This window comes from Sorex fumeus, unplaced genomic scaffold (genome assembly GCF_029834395.1).
Source record: "Sorex fumeus unplaced genomic scaffold, SorFum_2.1 ptg000050l, whole genome shotgun sequence".
Taxonomy (NCBI): Eukaryota; Metazoa; Chordata; class Mammalia; order Eulipotyphla; family Soricidae; genus Sorex; species Sorex fumeus.
The window spans coordinates 13916266-13937556 of NW_026606107.1; the positions used below are offsets into that span (position 1 = coordinate 13916266).

Below are 21291 nucleotides of genomic sequence, written 5' to 3' on the forward strand. Positions count from 1 at the left end.
AATATGTATATGTATTATGTTATAATCTTCCAAACACATGTAGTATGTTATATGACATTCAGAGGAAAACTGTTTCACCTTTAGAAATATAACATGATTTAGTCATAGAAAAACGTTTAGGAGCTCTTACTAGTAACTTCTTAATCACAGAAAAGTTTTATTTTTATTCTCAGGAATTCTACATTAATTTTTCTTTTGTCCTTATTTTATTTAATAATTTATTTTTATAATTAAAAATAAGATGCATATAATACTAAAAGCCTTATTTTGTTAAAGCCCTACTTTATGATGCTGAATCTGCCTATATGTATGCCTGGGGAAATACCGAGAATAACATTATTTTTGTTTATTTTTGGATAAAACATGGCAGATTTGTGCATAATAGATTCTCAGCTGGGTACTCGGGAAACTATAAAGTGAAAGGATTGAACCTAGGGCTCAATATACAAAGCATGCATCCAGCTCTTTAAACTGGCCCTAAAATCTGTCAAATTATGTCAAATGTTGACATTGATAGTTTTATCAATGGAAAACTTTAGTTAGATATTTGCTTACACTTCTCTATATTGCTAAAATTATTTAAGGATCAATGTGCATGTACAATTTAATTTTAAAAGATCATTAATGAGAAAAATAATCAGTGACAGGACCATGCCCTAAGGATAGAAATGAAAAGAAAAGCAGGAAACATTACACTGAATATTACCCTAAACAAATCAATCACTGTTAAACTTCCTTGGGCCATAGTTTGATACTGGTAAACAGGAAAACATTTTTATTAATCACTAACTCAAGCACAATTAGATTTAAAAATAGTGATCTCTTCCTCTGCTACATGCTTTTAGAGCTTGGTCACATGATACACTAGTAGGACACTATAAACTCAATATTCTTAAAATAAGAAATAGAAAGTTTCACACACTGGAAAACTTTTATTAATCCAAATGTGTTGAATTAAATACTGACACAAACTATTTAATTTATTAGGAGAACCACAGGGTTTGTAGGTAGACAAAATAGTATATTGGAGATTCAATAAATATGTTACTTAGTTCCAGATGGTTTCAAAATTGACTGTTATGTATCTATATAGTTTTAGTTTAACCTTCAGAAGCCTCTGTTACCTAATTAGTTGGGCTTGTTCTGCATTATGTTAATCTACAACACAAAACATTGCAGCAAAGACCAATGGAACAGGGTTGAATATACTGACATCTCCCCCCAAGTGAAAACAGAGATAGACAAATGGGACAATCTTAAACTAAGAAGCTTCTGCACCTCCAAAGAAACGGTGATGAAAATACAAAGACAGTCTACAGTTGGGAAAGGATATTCGCCAAATACACATGCGACAAGGGGTTGATATCAAGGATATACAAAGTACTGGTTTAACTCCCCAAGAAGAAAAGATCCAACCCATCAAAAAATGGGGCGGCAAAATGATCTGAAACATTCTCAAAGTAGAAATCCGAATGCTAAAAGGCACATTAGAAAATGCTCTACATCATTAATCATCAGAGAGATGCTGATCAAAACAACAATGAGATATCATTTCACACCACAGAGACTGGCCCACATCCAAAAGAACAAAAGCAACCGGTGTTGGTGTGGATGTGGAGAGAAAGGGACCCTCCTTCACTGCTGGTGGGAATGCTGACTGGTTCAGCCCTTTTGGAAAACAGTATGGACAATTCTCAAAAAATTGGAAATTGAGCTCCAATTTGACCCAACAATACCACTCCTGGGAATATATCCCAGAGAGGCAAAAAAGTATAGTCGAAGTGACATCTGCACTTGTTTGTTCTTTGCAGCAGTCTTTACAATAGCCAGAATCTGGAAAAAACCTGAGTGCCCGAGAACAGATGACTGGTTAAAGAAACTTTGGTACATCTACACAATGGAGTACTATGTAGCTGTTAGAAAGGATGAAGTCATGAAATTTACATACAAGTATTACTACATGGAAAGTATCATGCTAAGTGAAATGAGTCAGAAAGAGAGGGACAGACAGAAAGATTGCATTCATCTGGGGAACATAAAGTAACAAAATAGGAGACTAACACCCAAGAATGGCTGAGATAAATATCAGGAGGTTTACTCCATGGCTTGGAGGCCAGTCGCACACTCTAGGGGTAAAGGCAGCTCAGACAGAGAAGGGAGCACCAAATAAAGGGTATTGGGAAGATCTGCCCAGGATGGGAGATGCATGCTGAAAGTAGACTATAGACCAAACATGATTGCCACTCAATGCCTCTTTTGCAAACCACAGCACCCAAAAGGAGAGAGAGAACAAAAGGAAATGCCCTGCCATAGAGGCAGTATGGGATGGAAGGATGGGGAGTGTGAGGGATACCAGGATTAGTGGTGGTGGAAAATGGGCACTAGTGGAGGGATGGGTACTCGATCATTGTATAACTGAAACCCAAGCACAAAAATTTTTAAGTCTACAACTATACCTCATGGTGTTTCACTAATAAAATTTAAAAAAAAACACTGCAGCAAGTATAATTTTCTGATAATAACTGGACTTTACATCACTAAAAGAAAAAGAAGGGGAAAAATGAAGATTCATTCCAAAGAAGAAAATCTTTTCCCCACATAAATTCCAGTTCAATGTCTCTGATCTTAATCCTCAAATCTAAACAATGTAAATCCAGCATTTACATTGTTGAATTATATTCAAATAAATATATTCTGTTTTATCTGTTATGGTCACATAATTAAAATGAATTTCCCATGCTGAAATGTTTGGAAGTTGTTCCTAAATAGTGCTCAGGAGGCCTGGGGCCCCCGCCAGTGATTCTCTGACATCCAGCTGGTAACTCAATGCAAGGACCAGAGAATGCAGTATTGCTCAGGCCTTGCAGTAACCACACCTGGCAGTGGTTACAGGACCATATATGTGATGCTGGGAATCAAACTTAGGTCTACTGAACCCTACACAGTTTTTGTTAACATAAAAGTTGGTATGAAATATATTTCTCTGAAAGTTAAATGTTCATTTCTATATGATATTTAAAGATTGCCATGCTGAGTGTTTGAATATATTAGAATTTTGCTATTACTTAAAAACTTACCTTTGCAATTATTACTGACTGAACTGGGTAGCAAACAGTTGCTCCTAAAGTGGCCAGTCCAAGTGGGTAAGCAATTTTCTTAAACTTAGAACCTATGAAATTAAAAATCATAATTAAACTCCAGATGCTCCAATGACTTGATTTTATGATTTTGTTTACTACCTGTTTGCCTTCAAACTATTTACCCTGTGTTACTCTTTTAATAATATGCTAAAGATCATGAATCATGCAATTGTAAATAGGTTACATAAATTACAAAAATAAACAATAATACTAATTAAGATGGCAGTTACTCTCACAATTTAATTAATACCCATATAAATGTTATGTCAAATTTAAGAAAAGGGTTCTCCAGAATGATCTCTCTCATATGTGGGATATGAAGAAACAGAAAATGGGAATAACAGATGCCTAAAAGCAACATAAACTGAGAATCTGTTTTCAGTATGAAGCTTACCACTGTGGTGGGAGGGTGGGTGAGGGATCTTGGGACATGGTGGAAGGAAGCAGATACCTGACTGGAAGGTGTAGTGCTGGAATAGCTCTTGTATGAAACCCTACTAATAAAACACAGTGACCCCAAAAGAAGTAATAGGAAAAAAAGGTAAAAAGAAAAGAGTTTTCCATCTAATACTGATAATTACTTAAATAAGAGGCACTAATTATATTCTTGGCATTTTCGAGGTACTGTGTGAATAAATAAAAAAATGGAACCACAGTTTCCATATATGTGATATCATGTTTCTGAACACTATCTTTACACTTAAAAAATTAAGTCCTTAAGAAATAATAAAAAGACAGGAAATATAGGGCTGCAGCAATAGTACTACAGGTAGGATATTTTTCACTCTTATGAGACCACAACCCTTCCAGAAAAAGAAATCTTACAAACAGAACCTCACTAGGAATTTAAACATACAAAAACCTATAAATTTCAATCTATTCTGGATAGCCTGGGGTGAAATATCCAGTCTGAATAACCTTTCCCTTATTTTCTTCTATCCCTGAATGCCCAGTTTTATATTCTTATTGTATGTTGTTCATCTACACATGCCCACCATTCTCCTAAAAATATTGACTTTTTCCTAATGTGTATGGAGTATTATAACATTCTATATTTAATATAAAACTGGACGCATTTGAAGTGTATTCTATAGGCTATGCTAGTCAGACTAGTTAGTCTGATGTGATAGCCTATAGCTTGCTGATGTGCATAACTTCAGTCAATATGAGAACTGAGAGGATATAAAATTTTTTCTGGGGCTGAAGAAATAGTACAACAGGGTGTACTTAAACATTTCCAGCCTGGGTTTTATCTCTGGCATCCCATAAGGTCCACTGAGTACTACCAGGAGTAATTCCTAAGTGTAAAGTCAGTAGTAGCCCCTGAGCATCACACAAAATTTTATCTGAGATATCAATATTGTACTCCAAATCCAAAATGTGTTGGTCATAACTAAGCAAAGTATTTTTGTTATTACACATTTTCAATTAATGTAAAACTTTCAAGATAGTTCTGATAGCAAGAGATACTTCTTTTCTGTCCCTCCCTTCTCCTGTGCATACTGTTGCTGCAGTACATGCAACACATGCTTGCTTGATTGTGGTGCTCACATATATAGTGGTATAATTTGCTGGAGGTCACAAATCCAGTTCTGATGATTGCATATTTGCCCGTGGTAATTGGGAATCCCACTCCTTTTGTTGTGGTGCTTGGATACATGCTTGTAGAGGGTCACACACTTCAGTTGTGGTACTTACACATGTGCTAGCCAGTGATTCACAGTCCTAACTGTGGTGCTCACACAATCTTTTTAGTTGTGGATTTCACTAGGAATTTCCCCCTTTAATTTCTGCACATACTACCTGACTGTGGTACTGCTAGAAATTGCTGGTTGCATCAGGTATAACAGATAACATCACTGGCAAGCACAAACATTGTAAAGCTGTTAGAATTGTGCTAAGTGCAAACTCACAGCTTCACAAACTGTGAAGGAGGCACTTTACCTATATAAGTTAACTCTCGCTACCCATCTCACCAAGGTTCACAAACAGCAAAACTGTTAGGATCCCTATTAAGAGTATGTGGGTGGCACCAGAGATTGAACTCACGGTCTCACACTTGCAAAACAGGTGCTTTAGGTAGTGAGTCATTTCCTGGCCCCCATAGCTAGAATGCTAAGACCTAAAAGAAATTACCTACAAGAAAATAATATACTACAATTTTAATGTGAATAGGTATATACTTTTGCCACGCCATCAACAGTGTCGCCCGCGCAGCAATATGTTACGGGGGAACCTGGGCAGGCCTCAGGTTCCTGGGAATGGGAGGTTCGCGGCCCACGGGTCCATGCCTCCGGCAGCCCCCTTTGTTTGCCTGGGCCTAACAAGTGCCCATGACGCTTCTGGTATGCGGTTCTCTAGCCTCCCAAATGGAGCTTTTAATATTTGCCTGCCAGTCTTACTTTTAGCTTAAGTATCGACTACTGCAGAAAACATAATCACTAACCACAGGAATGTAGGGAAATAAGTTCATGGTCTTGGGACAATAGGAATATAGGAATATAAGACTAGGTTAAGACTTATAAGAAGAGGTGCTGTAGTTGCAGTTTAAATTACTTTATTGTCAGTTACCTTAGCTCATGGAAAAGAGGTTTTAAATAAAGTCAGAGTTCATTTTGAAGCTAGACAAAAGCAGAGCCAGTCAAGGCCACTGAAAGTTATCTTTGGAAGAGTGCCAGCCTCAGCTTACAACGCAGTCATTAATGAACAAACAGCAGGCCTACGTGTGGGAGAGAGGGGATGTTGAAAGACCCCTATGCCCTCTTTTGCAAACATCAAACCCCTGCACGTACACTGCAGACGTCAGCCCCTGCACGTGCACCCCGTAATTCATTAATGTGACAATGCTAAACACAGTTTGGTAACCTAATGACCTTCCCTGTCTCTTTAATGTACTGACCTGGTTAAAAAAATAAAGCAGAACTTGTATTGGGAAAGATAAGGATAAAAGAACTCTGTAAATTGGATTGTGGTTAAACACCCTTGAACATGAAAGGCCTATGTAAAGATTTACAAGCGGATGCCTTGTCTTAATGTAAAGCGGACCCTGTACCGTCTTTGGGAACTTAATGAAGAGACTGATGTAATGTCTGATAAGGACCCCTGGCTCTTTGTTCTGTAACTGTATAATAAGAGGAACTCTGGGCTCAATAAACTCGCAGCAGCACTCAGCCTCTCTTGTGTTGGTGTCTGTCTGTCCATCGCGCCGAATTTCCTGCTTTCCTGTGGACCTTCTCCCCTGTTTTCCCCTCAGCCTGGTGGTCTTCGACCGAGCCAGTCTGCGGCATACTTTAAAGCTTTATTGTTTTTAGATTGACTTCTTTAATTCAGATTCATTAAGACTAAGTAATATGTATGTGTTTATGGTTCGGTCCTTCGGGTTTTGAATAGTATTTTGTATGGAGGTATCAGAGTTCAGTTTATCATGAAATATATTTAGTTTTTCTCCCTAGATTTCAGTGATTATTAATAGAGCTACCAAGAAGTTTGTATATAGGCTATTCAAGTCCCCATGGTAAACACACAGATTAATATTGAATCTGATGGTTAGTATATATTCTTAAAGCTTCCTTTAAAATATTAGGTACTATGAATTATAATACTATTAATAATTGGGTTTCATGCATAAAATATACCAACATCACACCATCCATCAGTATCCCACCACAACTTCCACTAGTGTTACCCCTCAACCCTGATCCAACACCACAATAATCTCAGTTCTACAAAACATTGTCAAATTCTGTTGCCTTTAGTCAATATCTGTTAATTCCTTGCTACATTTCTTTATATTTAATTTTATGAAAAATCATTATTTTCTGCCATACCTATACCATTTTGCTTACTCACCAGAAGTACTTAAAATATTAGTTGCTAAATAATTTTGAATACAATTATACGGCAAGTCTTTTAAACTTTAGACGTTATAAAAGGTGGCTTTCATTTTTAATTCCTACCAACTACCTGTATTGAACATTTTTTATAATATCTGGTCAACAAGCTCGACTAAAGGATCTATACATTTTATGGTAGCCTATCCAAATAATACTTAACTCCAGGCATTAGGTTTCCTATAAAATTCAGAAATTATTATATCATTGAAAGAGATAGAGTATTTTTAAAAACCTTACCTTTTCTTGCCAAAACCAAGCCTGCCAATCCTGACACTGTAATCACTCCAATTTTTGGAAGGAAATCTTGGGGTGGATTCTTCAGATAGTCATATGCATCTCAAGAAATCAATGAAAATTAATATAAATGACAATATAACTGGGCATTACATAATAGCAGATGGTTTACAGATATCAAAAACTGCTACACAAAATAATGATTTGAACATCAACTTAGAAAGCTGGTTACTCATTACAAATTAAAATCTTCCTTCCATACCTGATTTAACAATATGTTTTCTTAATAATACAGGCATTACTTCTCTTAAATGAAATGTGATGTCAGAATACACAACCTAACAATGATTTTTTTAGTTTGTTTTGGGGCCACAGCTGAAGATGCTCAGGGGTTGTTCTGTCTCTGCACTCAGGAATTATTCCTGGTGGTTCTCAGGGATCATGTGGAAACCTACAAAGGAACTAGGTTGGCTGTGTGCATGACAAATGCCCTACCTGCTGTATTATCATTCCAGATCCATTTGGTCTGGTTTTATCTATACAAAGATGGGAAGGATCCAGTAAGAACTGAAGTTTTCAAGAGGGAGCTTTGATAACAGTTTAAGTGTACACGTAGCTAGTATAATCTGCATGCCTATACTCTTTAATAACCTGAAAAAAGCCACTGACCTTAATTAAAAATTCATGATCAGCATGAGAAGCATAACAAAAAGAATGTGAAAGAGTAAAACTCAGCAAGGAAATAATGGCTCTGAAGGAATAAATTGAAGAGAGAGCACTAATAGAGCTATATAGGACTATACATCTGCCCCAAAAAAGAATACATATTCTTTTCCAGTGCACATGGAATATTTTCCAGAACAGACCATGTACTGGGTCGCAAAGCATATCTAAACAGAATCAGGAAAATAGACATTGTATCAACTATCTTTTCAGATCACGATGCAATGAAGATAGAAGTTAATCATGTACAGACGGAGAAAACCAAATTAAAAACCTGGAAATTAAACAACTCAATATTGAACAACGAGAGGGTTGGGAAAGAAATCAAGGAAGAAATCAAAAAATACCTGGAAACAAATGAGAATGAAGACACAAGCTACCAGAACCTGTGGGACACAGCAAAAGTCATGTTAAGGGGAAACTTAGATCTGCAAGCATTTCTCAGGAAAGAAGAAAGGGCCCACATAAACAGTGTGACTCCACAGCTAAAGATCTTGAAAAGGTCCAACAAAAGGAGCCTAGACCAGGCAGAAGGAAAGAGATCATAAAACTTAGAGAAAAAATCAATGACATGGAAACAAAAAAACAATCTGAAAGTCAATGAAACCAAGAGGTGGTTCTTCAAGAAAATAAACAAGATCGATAAACCACTAGCAAGACTCACAAAGAAAGAGAGAGAGAACAAAATAAAATGAATCAGAAATGAAAAGGGGGATATCAAAACAGAAACCAAAGAAATTCAAAAGATCATCAGAGACTACTTTGAAAGTCTGTATGCCACGAAATTAGAGAACCTAGAAGAAATGGATAAATTCCATGATGTCTATAATCTCTCGAGGCTGAATCAAGAAGATCTAGACTACCTAAATAGTCCTATTAACATCAAGGAAATTAAAACTATAATCAAAAGTCTTCCAAAAACAAAAGCCCAGGTCCAGATGGATTCACTAGCAAATTTTTCCAAACACGTAAAGAGGAGGTATTGCCAATTCTTCTCAAGCTTTTCCAGGAAACTGAAAAAACAGACACTCTATCAAACAGTTTCTATGAAGCTCATATATCCCTGATACCAAAAAGAAACAAAGACACTACAAGAAAAGAAAATGGCAGGCCAATATCCTAATGAACACAAATGCGAAGATTCTCAACAAAATACTAGCAAATAGGATTCAACAACTCATCAAAAAGATCATACACCATGACCAAGTGGGATTCATCCTGGGGATGCAAGGATGTTTAACATTTGGAAATCAATCAACATAATCCATCATATCAACAAAAGAAAAGATTAAAACCATATGATCATATCAATAGATGCAGAGAAAGCATTTGACAAGATCCAGCACCCATTTAGATGAAAACCCTTGTCAAAACGGGTATAGAAGGGACTTTCCTCAATATAGTCAAAGCCATCAACCACAAGCCTATGGCAAGCATCATCCTCAATGGGAAAAAACTAAAAGCCTTCCCTCTAAGATCAGGAAAAAGACAAGGATGCCCACTCTTGCCACATCCATTCAATGTAGTATTGGAAGTCCTTGCAAGAGCAGTTAGGCAAAAAAAAAAAAAAAAGATATTAAGGGCATTCAGATAGGAAAGGAAGAAATCAAGCTCTCATTATTCCCAGATGATAATGATAGATACTTAGAGATAGATAGATACTTAGATAATGATAGATACTTAGATAGATAGATACTTAGATAGATAGATACTTAGATACTTAGATAGATACTTAGATAGATAGATACTTAGATAATGATAGATACTTAGAGAACCCTAAAACCTCTACCAAGAAATTCCTAGAAACAATAGACTTGAATAGTAAAGTTGCAGGTTATAAAATCAATACCCAAAAGTCCATGGCTTTCTATGGAAAAAGACGATGGGAAGAATCACTCTCCTGAACCTCAAACTCTACTACAAACAGTAACAATTAAAACAGCATGGGACTGGAACAAAAGCAGAGCCGCAGACCAATAGAACAGGGGGGAATAACCCCTACACACAACCCCAAATGTATGAATATCTAATCTTTGATAAGGGAGCAAGAAATGTGACTTGGAGCAAGAAAAGCCTCTTTAACATATGGTGGTGGCATAACTGGACAACCACATGCAAAAAAAACTGGGCTTAGAACTCGACTTAACACCATGCACAAAAGTCAGATCAAAATGGATTAAAGACCTCAACATCAGACTGGAATCCATAAGGTACACTGAAGACAAGGTTGGCAAAACCCTCCATGATATTGAAGCTAACGGTATCTTCAAAGATGACATGCCACTGAACAACCAAGGGGAACAGAGACAAACAAATGGGACTATCTTAAACTAAGAAGCTTCTGCACCTCAAAAGAAACAGGGACCAAAATAAAAAACACAGTCTATAGAATAGTAAAGTAAAGTAAAGGCCCTCCCGTTGATCGTCAATTTGCTCGAGCGGGCCCAGTAACGTCTCCATTGGAGACTTTGTTGTTACTGTGTCTGGCATATCGAATACTCTCGGTAGCTTGCCGGGCTCTCCGAGAGGGGCGGAGGAATCGAACTCGGGTCGGCCATGTTGGCTGCCTGCAAGGCAAACGCCCTACCGCTGTGCTATCGCTCCATGGGAAAGGATATTCACCCAATAACCATCTGATAAGCGGATGATATCAAGGATATACAAAGCACTGGTTGAACTCCACAAGAAGAAAACACCCAACCCCATCAAAAATAGGGTGATGAAATGAACAGAAACCTTGTCAAAGAAACCCAAGTGGCTAAAAGGCACACGAGAAAATGCTCTACATCAGTAATAATCAGGGAGATGCAGACTGGCTCACATCCAAAATAACAAAAGCAACCAGTGGGGATGTGGGGAGAAAGGGACTCTCTTTCACTGCTGGTGGGAATGCCGACTGGTTTAGCCCTTTTGGAAAACAGTATGGACGATTCTCAAAAACATTAGAAATTGAGCTCCCATTTGACCCAGCTATACCACTCCTGGGAATATATCTCGGAGAGGCAAAAAAGCACAGTAGAAATGACATCTGCACTTCTATGTTCATTGCTGCACTGTTCACAATAGCCAAAATCTGGGAAAAAAAAAACCCGAGTGTCCGAGAACAGATGATTGGTTAAAGAAACTTAGGTATATCTACACAATGGAATACTATGCAGCTGTTAGAAATCATGAAGTTATGAAATGTACAAACAAGTGGTTCTACATGGAAAGTATCATGCTAAGTGAAATGAGTCCGAAAGAGAGGGGCAGACATAGAAAGACTGCATTCATCTGGGTGATATAAAGTAAGAGATGGGGAGACAAACACCCAAGAATAGTTGAGATAAGTACCAGGAGGTCTGCTCCACAGGTTGGACGCTGGAAGCACATGCTGGGGGAAAAGGCAGCTCAGCTAGCAAAGGGAACAACAAGTAAAAGGGGTTTGTAGGACTTGGTCTGGATGCAAGGTGTGTGCTGAAAGCAGACTGCAGACTAAACATGATGGCCTCTGAATACCTCTATTGCAAGCCACAATACCCTAAAGGAAAGAGAGAGCAAAAGGAAATGCCCTGACACAGAGGTGAGGTGGGGTGGGGTGGGAGGTGGGGGGCGTGAGAGGGCTACTGGTTTAATTGTTGGTAGTGAATGGGGAGAATGGGCACTGGTGGAGGGATGGGTACTTGATCATTGTATAACTGAAACCGAAGCATGAAAGTTTGTAAGTCTACAACTGTACCTCATGGTGTTTCACTAATGAAAAATACAATTTAAAAAAATGTGAAAAACCACTAAAAATAAAAAATGATATGAAGAGGGAACAAAAACCCAAATTTCTTCGCTTTGTATGTAAATTGTTTCTGATACTGTATAATCTGTATAATGCAGAATCTCCTGCCCCCACGCCTGGCTGTCCTCGCCGGGGCCCCTTGGAGGGGTGCGGTTTGAGTGTCCCTCCCCGCCCCGACCAGGGCTCTGCCAGCCAAAGACCTCCAGAAACAGCCACCACCATGCTGAGACCACTCTCCACACGCATGAAGGTACCGGCAGACGAACAAAGGCATGCAGGTCCCGGGACTTAGATCTCCAAGCCTGCTCGGATCGGGGCTGAGTATCCTCCACCCAGATCCTCCACCTTCCAGTAGGCAGGAACTGGTGCCCTGGAGCCGTGTAATCCCATCAACGGCCAAGACCCAGAGACTATAAAACCCAGCTCCCGGAAGCGCGCAGCCCGCCTCGTGACATCTTATTATCTCATTCCTACTTTGGACAAACTGGCAGGCTACCGAATGTAACCTGCCCACAAGGCAGAGTCTGGCAAACTCCCCGTGGCGTTCCCAATATGCCAAATACCAGTAACAATGATGGATCTCATTCTCCTAACCCTAAAAGAGCCTTGAATATGGCACTTTTTAAAAATCTCAAGGCTAGGACGAAGGAGACGTTACTGGGTACTGCTCGAGGCAATCAACGAACAACAGGATGGTCGTGATCGTGACTGTATAATACAAAAACACAGTCTTCTATCATACTTATTTAATGGTGATACTGCGGGACCATCCTCCCTACTGCCAGGTATTATTATGAATATATTATTATGAATAATACCTATTATAATACAGCATAGCACAAGCACCACCATCACTAAGTATCAGTCATTCTGCACCCAAAGCTTGTTTACTGTAAAATTTGTACAGTCTTGACCATGACCCTGAGGCATATCCCAGGATTCCAGAATTAGCTAGAAACCCTGATGCACAACAGGATGTGGAAACCTGCGGTCAGTCAGTCCTCAGAGAGAGATGAAACATGAACCCCCAGATGGTAACAACCAATAGGAGTTTGACATGGCACTTGCCCAGCACAAACCAGCTTGAGGCAGCCAATCAAGTAAAAGGTTACCAGAAAGTTAGCTAGACCTCCAAGAACTGAGCAACTTGCAGAAATCAGGGATAAAAAAGGGTGTAAGAACAAAGGAGAGAGTCACTATCCTACTAGAGAGGACAGCCCTGACCAATCAGCTTTCTCTGGATTCTGAACTCAGTGCTTGTGCCGAATAAAACTTTATACTACAAAGCTCATTTCTTTTTGTGGTCTTTCAGGTATCGAACTCTAACAATACTAATTTAGTAACATTCTGAGACTGTTAAGGAATATAATTTTGAATTACTTCCTATGCACCTTCAATCATATATGATTCGTTTACATCATGAAAACAATTATGATTTTTAGTTTGTCTGTTCCGTACACAATTAGTCTGACAGATGATAAGAATATTAGGAAGCTACTGATGCCACCAAACACCATTATCAAACTAAACTATACTAGAGGCTGGAGAGGTGTATAGCTAGTCAAGTATTAGTCTTGCATGCAGCCAAGCTGGGTTAGATCCTTGGCACCTCTTATGGTACCCTAATCCCCAACAGAAGCAACCCTTGAGAACGGAGCCAGGAGTGACCACTGAGCACTGTCAGGAGTCCCACCACCCAAAAAAACCACTAAACTGTAATCAAATATAATTGCTGCCTACTAGTGTATATGTTCTAGGGTGGGTGAGCTGGCATATACAGTGTTTCTGAGCATTCAATAACAAAACATCATATATGTTAGAAGCAATTAGCACTTATTTAAGGTAAATAAAATAATGAAAACATGTTTCTAATTTACAATTTAAGAGTATACAGCCTGGGCTCTGAGTTAGTAAAAATACAATAGAATATTTCCAGTTACCATGCTTCATTCACCTACCTTTTCCAAATTGTGCTGTATCTAGTATCCGATTTTTCACAAAGATGTAAACACCCTAAATAAAAAGGATGGGGGGGATATTTGCATTTTAGAAGATTTTTCAATTAAATCAAATATTCTGTCTCCAATAATATATTACAATGTTGATGTCACCAAATGTAAACCTAGTTTTCCTATTTATGTGCTATAAGCATAAATGTTGAATTTTCTTTCATTTTTTACTTTTAATGGATAGTTAACATGGACAATAACTATTAACTTTGGGCTGGAGCGATAGCACATCAGATAGGGCGTTTGCCTTGCACACAGCTGACCTGGGTTCGATTCCCAGCATTCCACATGTTTCCCTGAGCACCACCAGGAGTAATTCCTAAGTGCAGAGCTAGGAGTAACCCTGTGCATCGCCGGGTGTTACCCAAAAAGCAAAAAATAAAAAAAAATAAAAATAACTATGACTTTTGTCTTATGAGACAATAAAGTCATGGTTATAATATGATCAGAGCATCTCACAGAAAATATATTGATGACATGCAAAGTTTTATTATCTCATTTCATAAAGCTAAAAACGAGCAGTATTGGGGGCTGGAGAGATAGCACAGCAGGTAGGACATTTGCCTTGCACGCAGCCAACCCAGGTTCGATTCCCAGCATCCCATATGGTCCCCTGAGCACCGCCAGGAATGATTTCTGAGTGCAGAGCCAGGAGTAACCCCTGTGCATTGTCGAGTGTGACCCAAAAAGCAAAAAAAAATAATAATAAAATAAAATAAAAACAAGCAGTATTTAAAGAAAGCATGAAGAGAGGTATATATTTCAGCTCAGAAACAATATCCTGCTAATAAAGACCTGGAATCTATAATGATTTGCATAGATATAATAAAACAAAACAAACTAAATAAAAGAGTTTCATTTAACATTTTACTGTGCATTAGAATTAATAAAATGCTAAATATGACCTTTATCTAAGAACAGAAATCATCTTATACAGACTAGTATTCATCTAGTATTTATATAAGAATAGGAATCCCCTACAATTCAAGATTATATTATCCCAGTGAATAGATTAAACTTTTTAATAAATAGTTTTACTTGTTTTTAATGTACTTTAAAAAAAAAGGTAAAATTTACATACGTTTATTGAATTATTACAGTTATATCATAATGAAAATAAAGGCACGTAATGATTTATCCATAGCAATTGTCCATAACCATGTTACATTCTTAATGAAAGAAACAGAAAACACAACCCAAACAAATGCCTCCTTTTCTGAAGTAGCTGCTATGAAATCATGCAATGAAAACAATAAAAAATGGATATTTAAAGCAAAGAAAATGGAAATAATTATATTGATAGAAAATAAATCAGTAATGCTATGGAGATAGCTTGATATCTACTTTTTCTCAGTGTTTCACAGTGATCATAGATGCAAAGCTTCATGTTATTCAATTACCATGTTTAATTCACTGTCATTGAGTTATTTCTCTTCAGGGACTGTATCTCGAGAAAATTTCAACTTCAGTTGCATGAGAATCATATATTGTTGAGGGATCTGGGAAATTTCCCTTAGGTACTTTAGGTGATTGCCAGCTAAAATTTAAAAACACTAAGGAATCGGGGTAGGAACAGAATGTTCTCAATATGCTTCTAAGTCTAATGTATAATATAAATTGAGTAAAAGTTACTAGTAAAGGATAGAAAACACTTTTAGAGGAATATTGTAAGGAAAAATAATTTACATAAAGGATGAAATGAATTTTTAATCACCCCTTTTCAACCTATTTATCTCATTTTATTAATAGGATAAATAGCTCTTTAAGTCTTAAATTGGGTAACACTAGCAGCTGCAAAACTTCTCAAAAATAACCTCACTGAGTTCAAGTTTGAGAACAGTCAGGAAATTAGGTCTCAAAGCAATTTAAATCTGATTTTTGGCATATAGCCCCAGGGCTACTATTTTGATTACATTATTAAGAGTGTGGAGCACAATTAGTTCTATTAGAATTGTATGACACATAGACTTTTCCAAAAACATCATATATTCATCAGGTGTTCAAAATAATCTGGAATGATGTGAATGTATATATTTGTTATTTAATTATAATTAATTTTATGCATTCATTAGTTTATTTTTCAAAGTCAATGTACGAAAATACAGTGAATTTTGGTTTTTAAAATAGTGGACCAGGACCAAAGAAATAGCTCAAAGGGCATAGTTGGATCTCACTGGGAGTGACTCCTCAGTACCAAACTAGGAATAGGCCCTAAGTACCATTGTGATATAGCTCCCAAAACAAAATAATAAAAATGATGATAATAACAGTAGTAATAATAATAGTACATTAGAAGGCTGGGGATGGGGCCAAGGAAGACAGTTCTGTGGTCAGGGACACATGCCTTCCATATACAAGAAACCTGGCCTGATCCATTGCACCATTTGAACCCCTGAACATCACTAAGAGTAAATTTAGTGGTCCTTGAGCACTACACTCCAACCTCAAGTGACTAGGTGGGCTAGGAATTTTGCTCAGAGCATAGTAGTTTGCATATATGAGGACATGAGTTTTATCTTTGGCGATTCAAAGAATATGAATGCTTATTTTAATTTTGTAAATGTTTTAATTGGTTGAGTTCACGGTTTACAATACTGTCAATGATGATTTACCATACACATAATTCGAACACCACACCTAAAAAGCAGAAATAGTATAGGAGGTGCTTACCTAACATGCGGGTGGCCCTGGTTAGATCACCATACCACATGACCCCCCAATCATTGCCAGAAGCGACGCCCAAGCACAGAGCTGGGAGTAAGCCCCAAGCACTGTTATGTGCGGTTCAAAACCCCCGAAAAATAAATTTAAAAGAACTAGGTTAACAACTGGATAGGGTAGATCTGAAAAATGTTGTTACTAGATCAGAATAATGAAAACAATGGTAACAATAATATTTATGAAACTGACACTGGAGGATGTTGATGTGATGATAATGAAATACCAGTACCTGTATCAGCTTCTTCAACCATTCTATTGCTGGATAATGCTGATTGAAGGCAAAATATTAAAATAAGGTGAATTCTACTTTGGCCCAACAGCTAACAATAGGCAGAATGGTCATTTAAGCTAAGTCTAAGTGGTCAGTTTGCTTAAACAAATACGAAAAATTTCAGAAGTTATTTCAGAATTTCACATGAAGGCCAAACAGTGTTTGATCAATGTTAAGTAATATAAATACTTAATGAGTTACTTTAATACACAGTAGTGGTATAGAAAATGTCTTCTTAAACTTTTTCCACTCATGATCCCACTGGGCCTGAGAAAGTTTTACACAACTGTTGGGTATATAAAAATGTAAATTAGATACAAATCATTTACTGATAATGAATCATAAAAATTCATTTTAAAATAAAGTTTTAAAAATTTATGTGACCTTTCTAAGATGCAACAACTGGAACTTTGTAATGTGCCTGTCAGGTTTACAGGCGGGGATGGGGTGGGGGTTGACGGTTGGCAGGGAATATGGGAACACTGGTGAAGGGAAGTTGATACTGGTGGTGAGATTGGTGTTATAATATTATATGCCTAAAACTCAACTATCAACAATTTTAAAAATCACAGTGCTTTAATAAAAAAAATTATGTGATCTCATATGGGGCTGTAAGTAACAGGTACAATGGATTAAATATGGTCACAATTTTTTTGCTGATCATTCTATTTAGTAGATTCTAATTTACCTCCCTGGATTGACTTTGGAGATTTCACAAAAGAATACTGTAGAAGTGGAATTCTTGGTCATCTGAGGATAAATACAAGGCTTGGCAAATTTTGCCTGAGGTCTGTAGTAATAGTTTCTCTAGAAGTCCTGAATTGATCAGGTAACTTATTTGACAACTTTGAAACCACCTTTTCTAAGAGGCCATGTATCAACTTCCCCAATGAAAGACGACTTTCTAACAACCTTTGATAAGGTGCCAGGCATGTGAATGTGGTTGTCTTAAACTGTTCAGATGAGCTCATTCATGACATGGATAGCCTTCATGTGGTATTAAGATCACTTGATCTGATTCTTGTGTTTCAAGTGATCTTAGTCAACACCATATGAAACATAAGAATTACCTTTCAGAGTTCCAATCAAATTTCTGACCCACAAAATCATTAGACAGCATAAAAATCATAGAAAGATTGCTATTTTAAGCTTCTAGATTTGGGGGAGTTTGTTACACATTAGTGAGTAACAGCAACAACTAGTATGTAATACACATCAGAAACCATTATGGGAACTGGCTTACCTTGCACCAACCTATATAACAACCAGTTGTAGAACGAATGGATGTAAAGCCCATTTGTAAATGACCAGGCTGCTCCTGAACATACTTGTACCGAAGAGGTGGTGCAGTATATATGGGCAGCTATAGGCAAAAAAGAAAAAAAATCTCATGTTAAAATGCTTTCCTTTCTTTATCAGCAATATGGCAAAAGAGGAAAGAATGCTCATCAATCTTCCTCCTAAGACAACTAAAAATTCTATTATTTTTTAAAAATCATCTTAAATGGAGACTAGGATGACAGGTGAGGGATCAGGGGATTCTTGCAAGTTCAAGGACCTGAGTTCAAAACCCTGGACTCCACATGGCCTCGTAGCACTGCTGGAGTATGACTGTGTTGTGCCCCATGGTTGCTGGGCCGAGGCAGCTCCACACTCCTTGCTCCAGCATTGACTGATTGGTCAACTATCAGGGGAACTGGTCCCTGGGCCCCCAACATAATGACTGAGAGCCTCCATCTCCAATTAAGGAGAAAACATCATCATAAATATAAAAATATTTTAAACTGCTTAGAAAGACTATTCATTCAGAAGCCATTAATCAGTTTCTGCCTTGTTATAATTTGCTGTAAAACAGGGTCCTGATAAACAGGATGTCCTTATAAAGCATGTGCTTCAAAGTGCTAACACTCTCAAGTTAATGGTAAACTGGAAATAAACAGTGTACTTCAAGTCTCTTAGAAAACTGAGCATTTCAAGATTGGGCACCAAGCGGAGAAGAGAGAAATATTACGCAAAATTTGACAAACAAGAACTCATAATCTGCACCATAAAACTACTTGGGTAATCTGAGAAATCTCAAATTGAGAACACAGAAAGAAAGGGAAAAAAATCAAATTGAGACACATTTACAATACTCCAGGCTAGTATCTCTCACATGGGTCTTTATCAGAAGTAAGTAAATGCCTCCTCTCTAAAGGAAGCTAACTAGACATCAAATAAGTATAACAGATAAAGTTCTAAGAAATATGAAATCAGAGTTTTTCTGCAGCAAGGGACATTTAGAAACACAAGCAAGCAACTAGACAAGAAGTACCAGGGAGGCCAAAGTGATAGTACAATGGGTAGAATGCTATCATTCAGACATCACACAGCCAACCCAGGTTTGAGCCTTGGCATGTCATATGGTTCCCCAGGCCCCAAATGTGATCCCTGAGCACAGCGACAAGAGTAAACCATCAATTAGCAATACTGAGTGTGATTCCAAAAAATTTTAAAAGTAACAGAAACATTAAAAAGATTCAAATAGGGTAAGGTGTTTGCCTTGCAAGTGGCTGAACCGAGTTTGACCCCCAGCATCCCATAGGGTCCCCCAAGTACCACCAAGAGTGATTCCTGGTTGCAGAGCCAGGAGTAACCCCTGTTCATCGCCAGTTGTGATCCAAAAAGCAAAATATATATAATTCAAGTAAAAAAGGCCCTCCCGTTGTTCGTCGATTTGCTCAAGCGGGCCCAGTAACATCTCCATTGGAGACTTTGTTGTTACTGTGTTTGGCATATCGAATATGTCACAGGGAGCTTGCCAGGCTCTGCCGTGCAAGCGAGATACTCTCAGTAGCTTGCCGGGCTCTCCGAGAGGGGCGGAGGAATTGAACTCGGGTCGGCCATGTTGGCTGCGTGCAAGGCAAACGCCCTACCGCTGTGCTATCGCTCCAAAACCATCAACAGAAATTAGATGGGCTGGACACGTAATGAGGTTTACAGACAACCGCTGGACTAGAGCCATTACTGACTGGATTCCACGGGACGTCAAAAGATCGCGTGGACGCCCACCTACAAGGTGGTCAGACTTCTTCGTCAAGACCCTGAATGATCTGTTTGAGGCTCTGCATGTTCCTAGAACAAACAGATGCCATTGGGCTATGCTAGCACGCAACAGGGATGAATGGAGACGTTACTGGCACCCGCTGGAGTAATTCAATGAATAACGGGGGATCAAGTGGTCAAGTGATATAAAACCATATGTACTAGTAAATACATTTTTACTTTTATAGAGAAGAATGTAGGGAAAATTTACTAAAAGCAATAAACAGTACATACTACCAAAGCTAATAAGAGAAAATCTAGAAGTAGAATTAAAAACAGTGAAGTGGATACAGCTACTGAGAGATTAAGTGAACTAGTAGATCTGAAGAAACTATGCAGAAAAACAAAACTTACATGACAGAAACATGGGAGATAGAATTAGAAATACATAATATATGTATGCATATATATACATATATGCCACACACATATATTTGTGTGTAGAAGAGTTCCAGAAGGAAGAAAAGAAAACTGGACAGAGGTAGTTTATGAAAACAACAACTGAACAACTGTTGATAGATTAAAATCCAATATGTCCTAAGTAAGGTAAATGAAAAGCAAGTCACAATTAGATAAATTACAAAAAAACTCCTTAGCTATCATTATCACTATCAACACGTTGTTCTTCAATTTGCTCGAGCGGGCACAGTAACGTCTCCATTCGTCCCTGTCATGTGCAACTGTAGCCCAATGACATATTGGGGGCTCCTTCAGGGTCAGGGGAATGAGGACCATTCATTGTTACTGTTTTTGACATATCTAGTACGCTACGGGTAGCTTGTCAGGCTCTGCCAAGCGGGCGGGATACTCTTGGTAGCTTGCCGGGCTCTCCGAGATGGATGGAGGCTTTGGGGGCAGCCTATAATCACCTTTATAGGTGTTCCTAGTCAGGCATATAGGTGGGTATGATACTCTCAGTAGCCTGCCAGGTTCTCTGAGAGTGAGAACTAGAGAATAAGAATAAGCTTCTGGGAGCTTGATTTTATAGTCTCTGCATGGCCATTGATGGGGTTACATGGCAGTTGGTGGGTGTAACTGTCTAGCTACTAGAAGGTGGGGGAGCTGGATGGAGGAGGCCCAGTCCCGAACCAAGCAGGCTTGGAGATCTCAGCCCTGGGTGCCGCACACCTGGGTTTCTCTGCCGGTTCCTCGTTCAAGCGTGTGGAGAGTGGTCTCAGCATGGCTTTGGCTGGGTCCCGGAGGTCTTCAGCTATTGGGACTCTGCTCGGGGTGGAAAGGGAAACTCAACCCTCCCTCCTCCAAAGGGCCCCAGTGAGGACAGCCAGGTGAGGACAGCTAACTCCTTAGCATTAACAAAAAAAAAAGATATCTAAGAATATCCTAAGTGGTGGGTAGGGCACTTGACTGGTGAAAGATATAATATTTGAGAATATAATATTTGAGAATTTCACCAGTCTGAGGAGGAATACAAATCCAGGAGACCAAA

The 21291-nt window shown here is 38.2% G+C and overlaps 1 protein-coding gene across 3 annotated transcripts in view; it reads right to left on the bottom strand.

The window, feature by feature from the left end:
- APOOL (apolipoprotein O like) overlaps positions 1-21291 on the bottom strand; it is a 73689-nt gene that overhangs the window by 40928 nt on the left and 11470 nt on the right. For 2 of the 3 annotated variants that reach the window (XM_056124155.1, XM_056124156.1), the window contains exons 3-7: positions 18004-18123; positions 16719-16757; positions 13718-13772; positions 7271-7369; positions 3078-3169 (exon numbers count right to left, since the gene is read on the bottom strand). In XM_056124155.1, the coding sequence (XP_055980130.1) occupies positions 3078-3169; positions 7271-7369; positions 13718-13772; positions 16719-16757; positions 18004-18123 (405 nt within the window). The remainder of the gene's footprint in view (positions 1-3077; positions 3170-7270; positions 7370-13717; positions 13773-16718; positions 16758-18003; positions 18124-21291) is intronic. The other variant, XM_056124157.1, reaches the window with a different exon arrangement.